Source organism: Procambarus clarkii, chromosome 51 (assembly GCF_040958095.1).
Source record: "Procambarus clarkii isolate CNS0578487 chromosome 51, FALCON_Pclarkii_2.0, whole genome shotgun sequence".
NCBI classification, from domain to species: Eukaryota; Metazoa; Arthropoda; class Malacostraca; order Decapoda; family Cambaridae; genus Procambarus; species Procambarus clarkii.
The window spans coordinates 14502338-14522520 of NC_091200.1; the positions used below are offsets into that span (position 1 = coordinate 14502338).

Here is a 20183-nt window from a genome sequence, read left to right on the forward strand (position 1 = left end):
CGGCGAGAAACAATGGGCAGAGTTTCTTTCACCCTGATGCTCCTGTTACCTAGCAGTAAATAGGTATGTGGGAGTTAGTTGGCTGTTATGGGCTGCTTCCTGGGGGTGGAGGCCTGTTCGAGGAGACACTACTAGGAGATTTCGGGGACACTAAGCCCCGAAATCTTCTCAACATAACCTCAAGGTAACCACCGTGTCAGATTCCTACCCTATGTCTCGAGTAAGTGATTGTATCGACCAAGTGGGAAACGCCAAGTAGGTTTCCAAAGTCGATCTGTTGACAGGCTACTATCAGATACCTTTATCTCCAAGTGCAAGGAAGATCTCTGCGTTTGTAAAACCGGACGGCTTGTACCAGTTCAAAGTACTTCCGTTCGGCATGAAGAATATCTGAGGTTTATTCCAAAGAATGATAAATGGGGTACTACGAGGAGCTGAAGGTTGCACAGTATACATCGTCGACATAGTAGTGTAAGCCAACAGTTGGAAGGCGCATATGGATCAACTAAGAGAATTATTAGAAGAGGCGAACCTGATGATTAGCCTAGCCAAAAGCAAGTTCTGGAAGGCTAAGTTGGAATATTTAAGCTTTGTCGTGAGCCAAGAAGAAGTAGCTCCGGTTGATCAAAAGGTCAACCGGAGCTACTTCTCTACTACTACCACGGTTTTTGCAAGAATTTCTCAACGGTGGCTCATCCTCTGACAGAATTACTATCTAAGAATGTTAGAAAGAAGTGAGGGGAAGGCATGGCAAGAGTCGTTCGAGAAAACACAAAAAAATTCTGACGGAAGCCCCGGTGTTGATCTCTCTTGATTTCGAAGCAGGATTCATTTTATATGTCGATGCTAGCAACATAGTGATAGGAGCCATGTTGGCCCCTGGAAGACACGAGGTACACCGACCAGTAGCTTTCTACTAGAAGTAGTTTGGGAGGTATCAACGAGCTTACAGCACGATGGAGAAAGAAGAGTTAGCCCTGATTTTGTTATTGAGGCATTTCGACGTCTGTGTGGGAGGAGGTACTAGACCGTTTCAAGTGTTCACTGATCACAACCCCTTGACATTCGTATATAAAATGAAGAACTCAAACCAGAGACTGACGAGATGGTCTTTGTTATTGCAGGATATTGGTTAGAAGTTAGACATATCAAAGAAAAGGAGAATGTGATAGCAGACGCCCTTTCCCGAGTGCACTAAACAGATATGACTCATATTTTAAGGGAAGGGGTATGTGACTGTGCTCCGCCTACATCTTCCTTACTCCTGCGTAAAGAGTCAAATCTCTGCAACCCGCACGTTCTCGGAGGCTCAGGGAACATTTTGGTGTATATAAAGTATATAAAGTTATCGTGTGGAAGGTGAATTTGCTGATTTAGTTTTGTCACTACAGGTGGCTTATGCCCTTTAGTATCACAAGATGGCGCCGGCGCGAGGATGTTATCACCAAATGAGCCTGGCGTCAGCCATCTGGTGAATGGCCAGGTAAGGTCACGTGACGAAAGTAACCAATAGCGCGGCACCCTTGGGTGGGGTGACGCCACAGGGCGGAGGGGTCGGTCGGCCCAGTGCCTTGCCGCGCTCAGTGTCACAGCATGTCATTGAGCGTGGACACGCTCAAGTGAGCTCTCAGTTTGGAGGCTAGGAAGCCCCCAGCCGGAGAACCCAAGCGGTCGCATTGATACTACAGACGTAGAGGAAGACCAGCTGACTCCTGGGGAGTACATGGAAGCAAGGCTTAGTTGGTGTTAGAGCGCCAAGAGCTCGTTTGCTGATAATCTACGACGAAGGAGGATGTTTTCGCTGGGAGGGTCGTGCTTGATGCCCTGTGGGCCATGTTGTGATACATCAAGCGAGCTGCTGTGACTGGGTCAAATCCACTGGAAGGATAGGAAGGGGACAAATCCACAAGGGCCATGACGAGGGTTCGAACATACGTCCGGGAGGATACCAGACGCTGCCTTAATCAATTGAGCTGTGACATGGTAAAAGAATTGCGACCAGGTAAATTATCCTGATTTACCAATGGATCCTGCAGTCTCTCTGAGACACAAACCATGGTTTTACGCAATCCCCCCGCCCCCCCTTCCTGGTTTGTGTCTCGGAGAGACTGCAGGATCCATTAGTAAATCAGGATGATTTCCCGGTCGCAATTCTTTTACCAAGCTCAGTCGATTAAGGCAGCGTCTGGGATCCTCTCGAACGTAGGTTCCAACCCACGTCACGACCCTTGTGGATTTGTTCATATGATGCATCATGCCATTGTGATTTCTGTGTATAATATGAAGGGGGACACTGAACCATACTGCAAGTTTGTTTACAGTTCCAGTGGGAGACGGGAGACGACTTGCGCTTTGTGGAGGAGGTGGACCTGCCTTCTAGAAGTGAGAACGGAGAGGACGCGCAACTACAAGTCATCTAAGGACCTTGTGTGTACCGGACCTTGATCAATGGAGGATTGGCCACCAGAACAGAGGACCTCAACAATCATCGCCAGAGGATATGTCGTCTCTGTAGCAGAGAGAATTAAGGTTGGTAAATTCCTTCCCATTACCCCCTTGATATAGGTGAGCTAGTGTATTATTTATGCTGTGATCATTATCTTTATTGACTACTGAGAAGTGTTGCTGGGATGTGAATATAGGTACCCAGCTGTCGACCTTGATTACGGGTTAGTGGCAAGATTCACCTATGTGTTTCCCAGTGTTTCGGCGGGCAAGTTCAGCTGAGAGTGACAGAGATAAGGTTGGATTTCCTCACTCGCCATGGGTGCAAGGTCGTGACACGGGTAGTGTCTCAGCCCGTGGTAGACTGGGGGCTCCCTGGGCGATCAGATACGCCCAGGTACAGGAGAGCAAAGACCCGTGGGATACCAAAAACCGTAACAATACCCAGCCTCTCACCATAAGATGGGGATACATACCCAGCCTCTCACCATAAGATGGGGATACATACCCAGCCTCTCACCATAAGATGGGGATACATACCCAGCCTCTCACCATAAGATGGGGATACATACCCAGCCTCTCACCATAAGATGGGATAAATGACTGACAACTTATCCCTTAATCAGTCACAGTTGAGACCATGTTCGTACAGGAGTGAACTCGGTCCCGAGCGGGGTGAGGGGTGGGGTGGGGTAGGGGGGGGGAGTAACAAACAGTACCCCGGTCCAGTATAGAACGCGTGGAGGACGGTAGAGTCTTACCTGCTCCTGGAGAACAAAGTGAAGGTGACCGTCGATGACACGACACCCACACAGCCTGTGCAGGGCGCTGATGTTGTTCCTCAGGTCCATACTGCCGCATACTGTGCCGGAGACACACCACACAAATATAAATTATAGTATAGTGTCTCGCTCAATAGTTTGTATATAAATTTTAGTAATAAAGGTTATAACTAATATTTCTAAAAAAAATTGTTTTTATATAGTAATATTACATTTTACAAACTTTTCCTTTTCTAAAGACTTGTAACTGCGTGACTCACCATAGATGTATAGTGACTGTTGTGACCTCTTGTTGAATCACTTGTGTTATAAAAAGATTATTTAAATGTGTATGTATTTGTATACTTGATTGTGTATATATGAATATTGTTACGAACCTTACCTCCTGTGGAGGTTAGTTTCAAGTATAAAATGTTGGTGGACACAGAGGAGAATTTTTGATAGGAAAATATCTACAGCTGATTTCAGGAAGGCCGCGAGTTACCAGTAATACTCCGCCCAACAAAGTAGTACCTTCTCAGCAGGAGATTGTCAGGAATAATGTGAACTGGAATAGCCTAACTATATGAGGGAAAAATGGTCTCAATCTAAAAGCATGCATAGAAAATATGGTAAATAAAGTCAATAAAGGGTTTGATTGCAAATGTAAAGCATAGAGTATTAAAGGGCGATGACGCAAGAGAGGTGGACGCCATCTTGACTTGAGGCGAGGTGTATCGCTGCCAACCCGGTCCTGCTATTTGAGGGGTTTTCTCCGGCCGTACAGTCAGCTAAGCCTACTTTTATATCTAAACAGGGATACAAGATATTGTTGAGGAGTTATGCAGACTTTTGGAGGTTTTCTTTAAGAGAGAGTCCAGGTTTTCTAGAGGTGTAAATATATGTGTCATCGGTGGATAGCTGTGGTGGCTGTGTGAATGGTTCCAGATTTGGGACAGAGAGCCTTAGGGTATCTAGAGCCCGCATGGGGGGTTATATCACATTATAATGAACTGGTGTTGTAAGGAACCACATTTCATATGTGTAATATCTTGTGTTTAATACATATAAATTTATGTCCTTGTAGTAGGCTGTTTACCTTACTCCTTGATTTGCCCTAGGCTGAAATACAATCACCTATTTCCCTTGACTACATTTAAAGGTCCACCACCACTAAATTCTTAACAGGCCTCCGAGACACAGCTATGACAAAAGTTTTTGACACATGCACTCGTGACACATATGTGTGTGTAACATTAACAAATGTGTAACTAGCCTCAAAAGATTGTCACTTGCTTAGCTAAATGAATTAAAGTCGAACTTCAATGGGTTTAGTTCCTGAATCCATTATGTGCCTCTGTAACCCTTTCCACCACCACCCCCGGGATGGGTATAGGGTGCATAATAAAGAATAATTAATTGATCAAACAAAAGCATACATAATAAATACACTTAAAATGCCATCAGTTACACAAAAGCGAATACTTTGATTTAAAAACTTAGCATTTTGAGCTAGTTCATTGATATATTAGTCGACAGTGTCCGGATACCTGTCTACCACTCAATCATCAAACCATTTTGGCTGGGCGGTAGAGCGACGGTCTCGCTTCATGCAGGTTGGCGTTCAATCCCTCGACCGTCCAAGTGGTTGGGCACTATTCCTTCCCCCCGTCCCATCCCAAATCCTTTTCCTGATCCCTTCCAGTGCTATATTTTCGCAATGGCTTGGCCCTTTCTCCTGACAGTTCCGTTTCTTCCCCCCCCTCTCTCTCTCTCTCTCTCTCTCTCTCTCTCTCTCTCTCTCTCTCTCTCTCTCTCTCTCTCTCTCTCTCTCTCTCTCTCTTCTCTCTCTCTCTCTCTCTCTCTCTCTCTCTCTCTCTCTCTCTCTCTCTCTCTCTCTCTCTCTCTCTCTCTCTCTCTCTCTCTCTCTCTCTCTCTCTCTCTCTCTCTCTCTCTCTCTCTTCCTCTCTTCCTCTCTTCCTCTCTTCCTCTCTCTCTCTCTCTCTCTCTCTCTCTCTCTCTCTCTCTCTCTCTCTCTCTCTCTCTCTCTCTCTCTCTCTCTCTCTCTCTCTCTCTCTCTCTCTCTCTCTCTCTCTCCCTCTCTCTCTCTCTCTCTCTCTCTCTCTCTCTCTCTCTCTCTCTCTCTCTCTCTCTCTCTCTCTCTCTCTCTCTTCCTCTCTTCCTCTCTTCCTCTCTTCCTCTCTCTCTCTCTCTCTCTCTCTCTCTCTCTCTCTCTCTCTCTCTCTCTCTCTCTCTCTCTCTCTCTCTCTCTCTCTCTCTCTCTCTCTCTCTCTCTCTCTCTCTCTTTCTCTCTCTCTCTCTCTCTCTCTCTCTCTCTCTCTCTCTCTCTCTCTCTCTCTCTCTCTCTCTCTCTCTCTCTCTCTCTCTCTCTCTCTCTCTCTCTCTCTCTCTCTTCCTCTCTTCCTCTCTTCCTCTCTTCCTCTCTTCCTCTCTTCCTCTCTTCCTCTCTCTCTCTCTCTCTCTCTCTCTCTCTCTCTCTCTCTCTCTCTCTCTCTCTCTCTCTCTCTCTCTCTCTCTCTCTCTCTCTCTCTCTCTCTCTCTCTCTCTCTTCCTCTCTTCCTCTCTTCCTCTCTTCCTCTCTTCCTCTCTTCCTCTCTCTCTCTCTCTCTCTCTCTCTCTCTCTCTCTCTCTCTCTCTCTCTCTCTCTCTCTCTCTCTCTCTCTCTCTCTCTCTCTCTCTCTCTCTCTCTCTCTCTATCTCTCTCTCTATCTCTCTCTCTTCCTCTCTCTCTCTCTCTCTCTCTCTCTCTCTCTCTCTCTCTCTCTCTCTCTCTCTCTCTCTCTCTCTCTCTCTCTCTCTCTCTCTCTCTCTCTCTCTCTCTCTCTCTTTTGAACTAAGACTAGGGTTCATATGGGTTGTTAAATGACATACCTAGTGAAACTGCAAGCAACAGCTGTTATCCTACCTCAGCTCATCTGAAACCTGCACCTAGAAACTCATTTATTTCTTTGAAACTATCACACAAGAAACTATCACAAAGGATCTATTATACAAGAAACATTGTGAAATTGCAAGCAAGAGCTGCAATCCTACCTCAGCTCAGTTGAAACCAACTTCTAGGGGCTCATTTATTTAATGAGACTGTTATATGCATCAGTAGGAATAGCCTTTATTCATTAACAACATTAGGTAACAATAATATAACAGAGAGGTTGAGCATGTAGTCAACTGTGTGCCAGAGCCTTCATGTGATTGCTGAGTCTTGCAGCAGTTGGTACTTCTTCCTTTCTGTAAGTGAAGGTTAGAGTGCAGTCATCAGCATAGGCTTGAGCTTCAGGAACGAGATGAAGTTAATCGTTGAAATAGATATTCCACAGCAGAGGGCCAAGCACACTACCCTGTGGAATGCTGGCACCAATTTTATTTTTATTTTTTATTTATTTATATACAAGAAGGTACATTGGGTTTGTGAGAATACATAGCATAGTATTTACAATCTTGTAAAGCCACTAGTACGTGCAGCGTTTCGGGCAGGTCCCTAATCTAACAGATAATTTTAAGTAGATAAATTCTAGCAGAATTAATGAAATGATAACAAATACATTGCAAGAAAAAAAATGAGATGAAGGAGATTAGTAAGCATATTAAAGCACATTGGTATATTAAAGCTCTGATTGATTACATTGACAGCTTGATTGGTAATTTAAACAAGATTAATAGACACCATACAACAGATTAACAGCACATATAAGAAGACAGCAATGATCACAATGGTAAAGATGTTCGGATTGGGTACATAAAGATTGGGAGATTGGGTAGCAATAGATACAGTGCAATTTTAAAGTATAAGGTAAAAAACTATGAAGATGAAATTAGGTACTTTTTAGTATTGTTTTTGAATGACGCAAAAGTTGGACAGCTTTTCAATTCAATAAGGAGTGAGTTCCATAGACTGGGTCCCTTTATTTGCATAGTGTTTACACAAATTAAGTTTAACTCTAGGGATATCAAAGAGATATTTATTTCTGGTGTGGTGATAATGGGTCCTATTACATCTGTCCAGGGAGAGTTTCAGAGCAGGATTTGCATTTAAGAACAGGGTTTTGTAAATGTAGTTGACACAAGAGAATTTGTGGAGTGAGATTATGTTTAGCATGTTTAGGGAGTTAAACAAGGGGGCTGAGTGTTGTCTGAAAGCAGAATTTGTTATTATTCTAATAGCAGATTTTTGCTGGGTGATGATGGACTTGAGGTGGTTTGCAGTGGTTGAACCCCATGCACAGATACCATAGTTAAGATAGGGATAGATTAGTGCATAATATAGAGAGATGAGAGCAGAGTTAGGTACATAATATCTGATTTTGGAGAGAATGCCAACTGTTTTTGAGCCTTTGTTAGTTGTGTTATATGTGGGGTACTGAAGTTGAGTCTCTTGTCTAGGAATAGGCCGAGAAACTTTCCATCTTTTATTGCTAAATTGAGTGGCTTTCGGATTCTGCTCCATTGAGGACTACCCTTCGAGTTCGTTCTTGATGGTAATCTTTCATTAGCTCTAAGATGGAGCCTGCGATGCCTAGTGCTTGAAGCTTCTCTACTAATGCAGAGTGCCAGATCCGATCAAAGGCTCCTGCTGTGTCTAGAGCAACAACACAGCTGATCTTGGACTCATCCAGTGACTGATGGGACCTAGTGGAGAGATTTAGCAAGAGATCAGCACCAGATTCGCCTTTTCTAAACCCATTCTGTCGATCAGATATTGTCGACGACAATAAAAAAAAAATTATATCATTTGCCGAGTGATTAATGATTCTAGGATCTTGCCAGTAATGGAGAACAGTGACACTGGTCTGTAGTTACCACCTAATGAGCGGCTCATCTTTTTGTGCACTGGAACAACGTCTGTCTTCTTCCATAAGGAGGACCAAATTCCTTGAGCTACGCAGAGTTGGAAGAGTCATGTAAGAGGTGAAGCCAACAGGTCAGCGCAGCTGCGTAGTAGTCGTGGACTGACCTTATCTGTCTCCACAGCTTTGCTTGTGTCTAGCGTTGTAAGGAGATGGAGAACTTCATCCTGCTGTATTACCACTTCAGTCATCCTAGACACAGTACTTGGAGCAAGATGTGGAGGCTGTCGTTCAGGATCAGAGACTTGCATCTTGGCAGCAAAGTGGTTTGTCAGTGGATCAGCATTCTCCTGATTGCAAGTTGCAACAGGTTCATCCTCCAGGTTTAGTTGCAGGACTGTGACCTCAGATGAGTCCCCTGCCGATCCTTCACCAGGGACCTCCAGACCTTGGATCCAACCCTTCCAGATGCAAGTTTTCTTCGAGTTTCGGATTCCCATCTGGATATAGCCCACTTTTGAATTTCTTTCATTATTCGACAAGATTATCTGTGAATGTTTCTGTTATGAGCCGAGGGATGCCGTTTAAATCTCCTCCAGGCCTTGTTTTTGGCTTCAGCTGCCATCCGGCACCGATATCCAAACCAAGGCTGATCAGTGGGCTTGGTCACATACTGCCGGTGAGGGATATGCCTATACTGAAGGACCAGTATACTACTGGTGAAAGCGTTTGCTTGGCTGTTCACGCCCCCCTGGAGCAAAACATTCCAAACATTTGCCTCAAGTTTTGAGTGGAGGGCCAGTGCCTTCTGTCACCAAGCCAGGTAGTTCGAACAGATTCTTCACCTTGATATATCGGGATAGCCAGTGTAGTAAAGATAGCCTGATGGTCTGAAGTATCAACATATCCAAGAGGTCTGCAGTGAACTATGTTTGCAGGAAGGTCAGTTACAACAGGATCGAGAGACAAGCTTGATATGTGGTTGGAAAACTCACAAAACTTTCAAAGGTTAAAGACTGCTAAGAGTTCATCAAAATCCCTCTGTTTGAGATACTGGTTGAGGTCACCGACATTTATGATGGGCTGACAGTTATGCTGCATTAGCAATTAGGGAATCAAGGTTGTTCATGAGTGAGTGTTCACAAAGCTGTGTGTGAGATCGCCACAATGGTAATGAAGCCTCTGATGTTGGCAGACAGTTTGCTGATAGATTGACTCCTCATGTCTGCGTGTTGTTTGAGAAACAACACGCAGACATGAAAAACACGCTGCACAGAAGGCAGTTGATCTTTCAGCTGCCTTCTGAAGTTAGTATTAGTAGTGAAACTGCGTGTTGTGGCAGACCTCGTAGCTGGTGTGTTGGTGTGTGTAAATCTGCTGTGCTGAGTAAGGGACAATGCCACCTGCAGGACTTGGGTATGAATGAAGGGTGCTGACGAGTAAGAGTATGCACCAGGTCTGAGTATTTCTTAGACAGATCCAAGAGAAAATCTGCATACTCGTCTGCTTCTCCTTCTACTCTTCGCCGTCTTGATGCTTTTCACCATACTGGGTTGCACCTGAGTTCTGGTGCCTTTCGTTCGACTCCCGTCCTCAGCTTGTATGTTGACACTGGCTTCCTGTCTCTCCAGGACCACCGTGATCGCTACTGTCTTCGCTGTCTTGCATGGTCCTTACAACATCCTTCCTCTCGCCTCTGTCGTGCTTTAACTTTACCCCTCCTGCGGTTCCTGTTCCTCTTCACCACCTCCCTATTTCTGTCCGGTTATCTCGCTTACAGGACTCTCTTTCAATTTGTATTTCTAATGTTTCTCCTCGTGTTGTTCGTTCTTTGCCCCCGTGGAGAGTCCCCCTTCTTCAGTTTTGTGCATCCTTGACCCGTATCACTAAAGCTTTTACCCCTCCTACGGTTCTAATAGGCCTTTTCCTTGAGGACTTTTCTTCTCACTCCTGCTGCGTTTCTGTCTTCACTGATGGGTCTAAGTCTGCGGACGGTGTTGGCTACTCTGTTGTTTTTCCTGATCGCACTTATATGTGTCGCTTACCTCCGGAGACTAGCATCTTTACAGTGGAGCTTTATGCTATTCTCTATGCTCTTCGTCTCCTGCTTTCTCGTTCTCAATCTTCCTTTGTAGTTGTTGTTGACTCTCGTAGTGCCTTCATGGCTCTCGAGTCCTTTAATCCGGTTCATCCAGTGGTAGTCGAGATCCAGCATTGGCTGTTTCTTGTTCACAGTAAATTTAAGTCTGTTGAGTTTTGTTGGGTTCCCAGCCATATTGATGTCTCTTTAAATGAGCGTGCGGATGCTACCGCCAAGGCAGCTGTCCGCTCCTGTCCCATCTCACGTAAAGGTATTCCTTAATCCGACTATTACCCGGTTATCCATTCCTCCATCCTTACCCGTTGGCAGGCTTGTTGGTCGTCTGTTACTGGTAACAAACTACGTTCTCTTAAAGGTTGTGTCCTCGTGGTCGTCCTCCTGCCACCGTAACCGGCAGTAGGAAACGGCTCTAGCGAGGTTGCGTATTGGCTATACTCGCTTAACCCATGGTCACTTGATGGAGCGCCGCCCTGCTCCTTATTGTCCTAATTGCATTGTCCCTCCTACGGTCATGCATATCCTTATTGAATGTCCTGACTTCCAGGACGAGCGTGTGTCTTGTTTTCCAACCGTCCCCCGCGGTCGCTTGTCCTTCGATAGTATTCTTGCTGACTCGGATACTTTTGATATCGTTCGCCTTATGCATTTCTGTTCTCGTATTGGCATCCTTGGTGATATTTAGCGCCCTATGATTATCCCGCACATTTGATGGTGCTACATAGCCTTCCTGGTTTGGTGCCTTCTTTTGATAATTACTTACTTTCTGCTTACCGTACCTTAGCTATGTTTGAATAGTGTGGGCTTGGTGTAACATTTGTGCACATCAGTGCACTGTTCCCTGGGTACAAGTGTTTATGTACTTGTATTGTGTATTGCATTCGTGTGTGTGTACAGATATACTGCTCCGGTAACTTTTCTTTTATTTGTACTTATATGTTGTTTTATATAATAAAGAAAAACTACGGGATACTCATGTCCGTGCCAGATCTTGGGTGACTTAATCTTCATTGTAAGACCAGGACGAGTTGTCTTGGACTTCTAAAGAGTTTTTCATTGAAAACTTAACCTATATACTAAATTCTAATGTATAATATTTTATTTTTATTTGAGAAAATTCGGATTATTAATACACAGTGCGTTAAAAATTATGAATGAATCTCCAGAGTGGGCCACAGCTTGAGCGAGCCTAATCTGACGACGGGTTGGCATTTGTTTTTCTTTTGCAGTGGAGTGACACTGCACGATAAGAAATAGAACATAATCTTTTGCATGAAAATTTATAATTTTTTTTTAATAAACTGGAGGAGAGTGAGGTATGCGGGGGTGTTGGCGGCTGTAAGAGTAACGAGCACTTAATGTACGCTTAAAGGATGGGCGGAGCATCATTAAAGCATTCACCGAGTGATTTGCTACAACAAACTCTCGACCACCCTCTTTATCAGGTGAACACGAGCCTGACTTTTGTGGTGGTCCACAGGCCGTAAGCTGTCCTTCGTTATCCTTCCTGAAAAAAATGTTCGAGGTTTGGCACCCAACACCCTGACAACGCGTTGATAGTCGGGCTAGATTAGAACGAGACACAACCACAGCTTCTTATAATAGACACAACCACAGCGTCTTATAATAGACACAACCACAACTTCTTATAATAGACACAACCACAGCTTCTTACAATGGACACAACCACAACTTCTTATAATAGACACAACCACAGCTTCTTATAATAGACACAACCACAGCTTCTTATAATAGACACAACCACACCTTTTTATTATAGACACAACCACAACTTATTATAGACACAACCACAACTTCTTATAATAGACACAACCACAGCTTCTTATAATAGACACAACCACACCTTTTTATTATAGACACAACCACAACTTATTATAGACACAACCACAACTTCTTATAATAGACACAACCCCAGCTTCTTATAATAGACACAACCCCAGCTTCTTATAATAGGCACAACCACACCTTCTTATTATAGACACAACCATAACTTCTTATTATAGACACAACCACAACTTCTTATAATAGACACAACCACAACTTCTTATTATAGACACAACCACAGCCTCTTATAATAGACACAACCACAACTTCTTATAATAGACACAACCACAACTTCTTATAATAGACACAACCACAGCTTCTTATAATAGACACAAACACAACTTCTTATAATAGAAACAACCATAACTTCTTATTATAGACACAACCACAGCTTCTTATAATAGACACAACCACAGCGTCTTATAATAGGCACAACCACACCTTCTTATAATAGGCACAACCACACCTTCTTATTATAGACACAACCATAACTTCTTATTATAGACACAACCACAGCTTCTTATAATAGACACAACCACAGCGTCTTATAATAGACACAACCACAGATTCGTATAATAGACACAACCACAGCTTCTTATAATAGACACAACCACAGCTTCTTATAATAGACACTTCTTATAACATAATAATTTTCGTGCAGGACTTGTCATTACTAGAATCTTAAGGAAAGCACGCAAGGTTCTTTCAAATTTCTTAATAAGGTGATATTTCTTCCTGGCGAGGTTATAACCAATATAAGGTTCGAAGGTTACATATATAAAGGAGAGGACAATGTGATAGAGGAGTATAAAAAGCATTTGTTATAATCGTGTAAATTACCTAAGTTTTGTGGTTTGGAATCTTTTCTGGGAGCCCAGACGTAGTATATCAGTGCAGAGAGAGATACGAGGCTGATGACCCGGAACAGCTTCCCACAAACATCGCGAGACATAGCCAGTTAATTCGTTCCTTAGAGATTGCTCGATTTATTTTTCGATATCTCTATATAAATAAAAAATGTAAGTGTTCGTTTGTTCAAAATTGCTAATCTCCGAAGGTTCTTCTCCGATTGCTTTGAAATTTTCATACAACTTTCCATTCGCATCCGAGCGGGATTTTATATACATACTATATAGATGTCCCGTCTGCGACGGGTGAAAACATTTTTTTTTTTTTTTATTAAACTGTGTTTTTCATGTGAGGGAAATCTTCGAAACCTTTTTACCGATTGCTTTGAAATTTTGACACAACGCTCCATTCGATTAGGCGATGTGTTTTTATATATCTACTATATACATGCCTCACTTGTGACAGGAAAAAACATGCTTTTTATTTAGAAAAACAGCGCCATCTGTTGGACGTAAGAGCAACGCACGCTGTAATCTCCGAAAGTTCTTCACCGATTGCTTTGATATTTAGACACAACTTTCAATTCGAATACGTGCATGTTTTTATATACCTCTTATATAGATGGCCCACCTGTCACAGATAAAAACATGTTTTTTTTTTTTTAAACAGCGCTATCTGTTGCATGTAAGAGCAACACACGCTATTCTAAATATGTTATGATTCCTTTTCAATGTTTCCTATTGCACTGAGAAATTATATTTTAATAGATTTCGATTTAATTTCATTTTGATTTAATTATTTTGTGTGATTTGCGTTGAAATTGAGCTGTGTTGTTTACCATATCATTAATTTCCTTTACTATAAGTATAGATACCACACCTGTAACAGGTAAAACCTTTTTTTTTTGTTGAAAAACAGCACCATCTGTTGCACGTAAGAGCAACACACACTATACTAAATATGTTATGATTCCATTTCAATGTTTCTGATTTCATTGATAAAGTGGATTTCATAGATTTAGATTTATTTTCATTTTGATTATATTATTTTGTGACATTGCATTGGATTTGAGCTGTGTTTTTACCATACCATTCCTTTTGTGAGTATAGTTTATTTTTTTTATTTATTTCATATCTTTTCATTTCGTTTTTTTAACTGTTTTTCTTATATTTTAATGATGGGAACATCAGATCATTTGATGTTCCCAATTTTCTGATGGGAACATCAGATCATATAATATTCCCAGTTTTCTGCTGGGAACATCAGATCATTTGGGAATACATCGAACGAGGGAGTGGGGAATGATGGGGAGGACGTGGGGACGGGAATGGGGGATGGTTGGGAGGGAGTAATAATGGGAAGGACGAGGGGACAGGTGAGTTGGGGATGGATGGGACAAGGGGACAAGGGAATGGAGAATGGTGAGGAGGGCAAGGGGACAGGGGAGTGGAAAATGGTTAGGATGACGAGGAGACGGAGAAGGGAGGGAGTGGTGGGGAGGACTGGAAGACAGTTGTGTGTGTGTATATATATATATATATATATATATATATATATATATATATATATATATATATATATATATATATATGTCGTACCTAGTAGCCAGAACGCACTTCTCAGCCTACTATGCAAGGCCCGATTTGCCTAATAAGCCAAGTTTTCCTGAATTAATATATTTCCTCTAATTTTTTTCTTATGAAATGATAAAGCTACCCATATCATTATGTATGAGGTCAATTTTTTTTTATTGGAGTTAAAATTAAAGTAGATATATGACCGAACCTAACCAACCCTACCTAACCTAACCTAACCTATCTTTAGAGGTTAGGTTAGGTTAGGTAGCCGAAAAAGTTAGGTTAGGTTAGGTTAGGTAGGTTAGGTAGTCGAAAACACATTAATTCATGAAAACTTTGCTTATTAGGCAAATCGGGCCCTGCAAAGTAGGCTGAGAAGTGCGTTCTGGCTACTAGGTACTACTATATATATATATATATATATATATATATATATATATATATATATATATATATATATATATATATATATATATATATATATATATATATATATATATATATATATATATATATATATATATTGGTGTATACTGGCAGCAGGTTTTCTTTCAAACATGTTTCATTGAATATGACCGCATATTCTGTATTTATTATTTTCTGGTTTAGGGCTTCTATTCCTCTAACTATTTTCTTAGCATCAGGGCTTAATTGAAATAGGAGTTCTCCAAAACTCATTTTCGTACTTTTAAGGTGAAGAAAAGAAGTGATTTAATATAGAGTGTATTACACTTATTTGTATAATTTGCACGACGTTTCGAACCTCCATGGTTCATTCTCAAGTGAACAGATCTTACAATACTAGTTGATTTTATACCCGCATTAGGTCAGGTGATAATACAATGAAGGTGAAAACATGGGGGGGATACATAAGGGATAAACATAGGGGCTGCAGAAGGCTTATTGGCCCATACGAGGCATCTCCTATCTAAACACAAAGATTAATCCAGTGTAATTGGCCTGTTATGTTGGACATTGTCTTCTGTGTTGGCATCGATATGTTCTTGTCTTGTCCTTACTCTCATGGTGGGTAGAGTAAATAGTTCCGTGATTTGGGTGTTCATGGTAGGTCGCTCTATTCTTATGTGAATTGCCTCAAGAATTTGTAATCTTCTTGAATCTTGGGTTTTGTCTATTATGCAAGTATTCTTGTTCAACATTTCTCTTGTTAGAGTAATGTCATGGGCTTGTCTCATGTGATTCCTAGGGGCACCAGATTGAAGATGGCATGTCAAACGCCTCGTCAGCTTGGTCGACGTCATACCTATGTACTTACATTGAAGGTTACATCCTTCGTGGGGGCAAGTGTACATGTATACAACGCTTGACTGCTGTAGAGGGTTCTCCGTCGGCTTCGGGCTGTTTTTGATAAGGAGTTCGGAAGTCTTCTTGGTTTTGTAGAATATTATCAGGTTTATGTTTTGGTTAGGAGTAGTGCTTTTTACTCCTTTACGGACTATTTCTTTCATTATTCTTTCCTCTTTTATATGTTCACTGTGCATGGTTGATTTGTAATATAATTTTATTGGGGGTGTTGTGGTTTCTGTTCTAGGTTCTGAATTATACCAACGGTCCAAGTGTCTTTTTATAGCAGCGTTTATTTCCGCGTTGCTATATCCGTTGTTCACCAATACCTGAGTTACTCTTTCAAACTCTCTACTCACGTTGCTCCATTCAGAGCAGTGGGTAAGCGCTCGACGAATATAAGCATTGAGAACACTGGCTTTGTATCTTTGGGGGCACTCACTTCTACCGTTCAGGCATAATCCTATGTTGGTGGGCTTGGTATATACGTTGGTGCTTAAAGAGGTTCCTGTTTTTGTTATTAGTACATCCAAGAATGGCAGACTGTTATTTTCACTATTTTCATGTGTAAATCGGAGTACTGACTCTCTCTCTAGGTGTCTTTTTAGGTCAATTAGTTCATCTGAGTCTTTTACTATTACGAATATGTCATCTACATAACGGCAGTATACAGTTGGTTTTTGTCTGCTACTGAAGACCCTATCTTCGATGGTTCCCATATAAAAATTAGCAAATAAAACTCCTAAGGGGGAGCCTATTGCTACTCCGTCTATTTGTAAATACATGTCTCCTTGTGGACTGATGAAAGGGGCTTCCTTTGTACATGCTTCGAGAAGACTTTTCAAGTGTGGCTCAGGTATGTCTAATTTGAGGGTGCTCTCGTCTCTGTATACTCTGTCCAGTATCATTCCTATGGTTGTGTCGACTGGGACGTTGGTAAAAAAGGATTCAACGTCCAGGGAAGCGATGATTCCTTCGGGCTGGGTAGATTTGATCAATTCTAGGAAATCTGCTGATGATTGTACACTCCAAGTAAGTTTAGTCAACATAGATAGCAGAATATTCGTGATTGGTTCAATTATAAGGAAAATTGTAGTTTTCAGGTCCCACATGGGTTGTGAAATTTACCTACTATTGTCCATGCTCTTAGAATATTACAGATCAGCTACTTCCTATTGAAGGCTCGTAGTTTTGTTTTGAGAAATATTAGTTGTTCTTAGTAAATTATAATAAGCACTAAAAATTATTACATAGAATAACAGTCCTTCACCAATCAATATTATATACCATAGTTTTCGCTTTAAAAATCTTTAAAGAATGTTTTGTAGGAACGCTAACAGAAAACGATGTTATGTTGAAATGTTTATGGGGTAAACTACTGCAAACTTGGGGATCACTTCCACCCACAGGAAGGGAATGGGGTCCAATACCATCCACTGGATGTGTATGGCGTCCACTACCACCGACAGGATGGGTATGGGGCTCACAACCACCCACAGGATGGGTATGGGGTCCAATACCACCCACAGGATGAGTATGGCGTCCACTATCACCCACAGGATGGGTATGGGGCTCCAACCACCCACAGAATAAGTATGGGGTCCAATAACACCCACTGGATGTGTATGGCGTCCATTGCCGCCCACAGGATGAGTATAGGGTCCAGTATCGCCCACAGGATTAGTATATAGAGTCCACTGCCGCCCACAGGGTCGGTAAAGGGTCCACTACCGCCCACAGGGTTGGTAGGGGGTCAATTGCCGCCCACAGGGTCGGTAAGGGGGTTCACTACCCCCCACAGGGTCGGTATGGGTCCACTGCCACCCACAGGGTCGGTATGGGGTCCACTACCGCCCACAGGGTCGGTAGGGCGTCGACAGGGTCGGTAGGGGTCCACTGCCGCCCACAGGGTCGGTATGGGGTCCACTGGCGCCCACAGGGTCGGCAGGGGGTCCACTACCGCCCACAGGGTCGCTATGAAGTCAACTACCGCCCATAGTGTTTGTATAGTGCCCACTACCGCTCATAGTGTTATTATGGGGTCCACTACCCCTCATAGTGTCGGTATGGGGGTCCATTACTACCCATAGGGTGTCTGGGCTCTATTTTTTTCTGTATAGCAGAGGTGGCAATATTGCTTTTCCAATCTCATTTGTTGTTCAATGTAAAATATTTGTTGCTCGACTTGCAACAATTTATATCTATATATTATATATATATATATATATATATATATATATATATATATATATATATATATATATATAGTATAGTGCCTTTGCAATAATGTACCAATGTGTGTATTTGTTGTATTGTATTGTTGAAATACATTGTTCACATGAAATACATGTGAAATATTGTTGAAAACATCTTGATGACTTATTAAACCAAAATTATTTATTAGTCAGAAGAAAGACAAAAACGCGAACTATATGTTAAACCTCTACCAGACAAATATTTTAAGTAAAACCGAAAATATTTGAAGTTTTATAAAAGGGGCAGTTTTCATTGCTCGTCGAGCTCGAAAACCGCAGCATTCATCTCAGAACCATGCCTATTTCACACAGATTCCTTAATAAACGTAAGAGTTTTATATGTCACAAGAAAGATATAAATATAAGCTTCATTCTAAATACCTTACCATGGGCATATTTAAATTTTAAGCGAAGATACGTGTACTTTTATTATAGCCGAGCTTTAACCTCGGACAGATTGATCGACCGAGCAACTCTCTCTCAGAACAATGTTTATTTCAAGTGAATTCGTTAATAAACATATATGTTTTATATGTCTCAAGAAAGGCAGACATATAAGCTTCACTTTAAACACTTTACCATGGACATATTTAAAGTTCTAATGAAGATACATGTATTTTAAAAATTACGGAGCTCCCACCCCGTACAGACTGAACGACAGAGCAACTCTCTCTCAAATCAATGTTTATTTCACGTAAATTCGTTAATAAACACAAATGTTTTATATGTCTTAAGCAAGATAGAAATAAGAGCTTCATTTTAAATACATTACAATAGACATATTTATAGCTCAAGTGAAGATACATATGTTTTTATAGTAGCGCTCAGTAGCTTGTCGGGCATGGAGTGCAGACGCCTACGCACTTGCCGATATATTGTATAATTAACAAAGATACGCTAATAAAGCCTAAAATCTTATATGCCTCCAGAAAGACCGAGATATGAACATTATTATGATTTCACCAAATGAAATATATCATGTTCGAGAACAAAGATATATCAATTTTAAATTAAGTTTCGACTCTTACTCGGGCGAGAGAGATGGGGCGACTCTCGCCCCATCTATTGGAGATTCTGTCCACTAAAGACCCAAAGCTACTCAAACCCTCCTAGCATTATTTAAGTAATGAAGTAATATGGTATATTTACTATAATGTGGGTGCTGAATGCAGAACATGAGAAAACATATATTTACTCCAAACTAATATAATTTCATTATGAAATAAGTAAATAAGTAGCATCAAAGGAAGTCGACGGTCCAAGCGTCAATGTTGTGGAGCGACTTATCCAAGATATATCGTTGTTTGGAAAGTGTTTGTTGGCATATCCAGTTGTCGCACTTCTCTGCACAAATTATCACAAATTTAAATTATAATGTTAACAAGTAGAATACGTATTTTTAATAAAATCTAACATAACTAGCCAGAAAACATTTAACATTTATTAAAAAAATATATGTTTGGAAGTTAAATCGACTTCATAGGACAATAGTTTTGTTATATATACTCGTTATTCGTTGACATGCGTTCGCTACTTAAACTACCATGTACTGTACTTATGTAAAATCTCCCATGTCAAGTTCAAGTTCAAGTATGTTTATTGAGATAAGCAATAAATACATCTCAAAGGGATAGAGTAGCTTAGGCTATTTCTACCCCTTTCTACTTCAAATCCCTCAAGGGGCGCACAAATTCAGTGAGTACAAATAGACAAATAACATTACAAGAATCCCATTTAATCTCCCATGTCTCTTCGCTCATCTCACCGAACCCTACAGGCTCTGTGATATATTGTTTAATTAATTGAGATTCACAAATAAAGCTGATAATTGTATCTGTTAACAAAAAGGCAGAGCTTAGTTTAGTTCATTTATTATGCACCCCATACCCATCCTATGGGCGATAGTGGAGTGTTACAGAGGCACATAATGGGCTCAGGGACTGAGCCCCACAATTCATATAGCCAAGGAAGTTATAATCTTGATAAGCTAGTTACAAAAGTCAATGCACATTGTCACATCAACAATGGGCTCGAGACCGACCACAAGTACAGTTTATAATTTAAGCAACTGACATATATGGAGGGATGTTTATCCTACACATAACCCCCTCTCCCCCATCCAATGGGCAGCGGTGGATAGGTTAAAATCAAGTCGTTTTTTGCGTTTTATTTAGAGATTAGATCTTATTGGGTGCGGAAAGATATTCATATTTTAAAGAAGGCTTCTTGGCTGATGCTCTCCA

General features: G+C 41.4%; 1 protein-coding gene across 1 annotated transcript in view; it reads right to left on the minus strand.

Moving 5' to 3' along the window:
- The window catches only part of LOC123774536 (insulin receptor-related protein), an 879124-nt gene that overhangs the window by 638175 nt on the left and 220766 nt on the right, over nucleotides 1–20183 (minus strand). The window contains exon 2 of the mRNA XM_069303789.1: nucleotides 3207–3307. Coding sequence (XP_069159890.1) covers nucleotides 3207–3307 — 101 coding nt within the window. The remainder of the gene's footprint in view (nucleotides 1–3206; nucleotides 3308–20183) is intronic.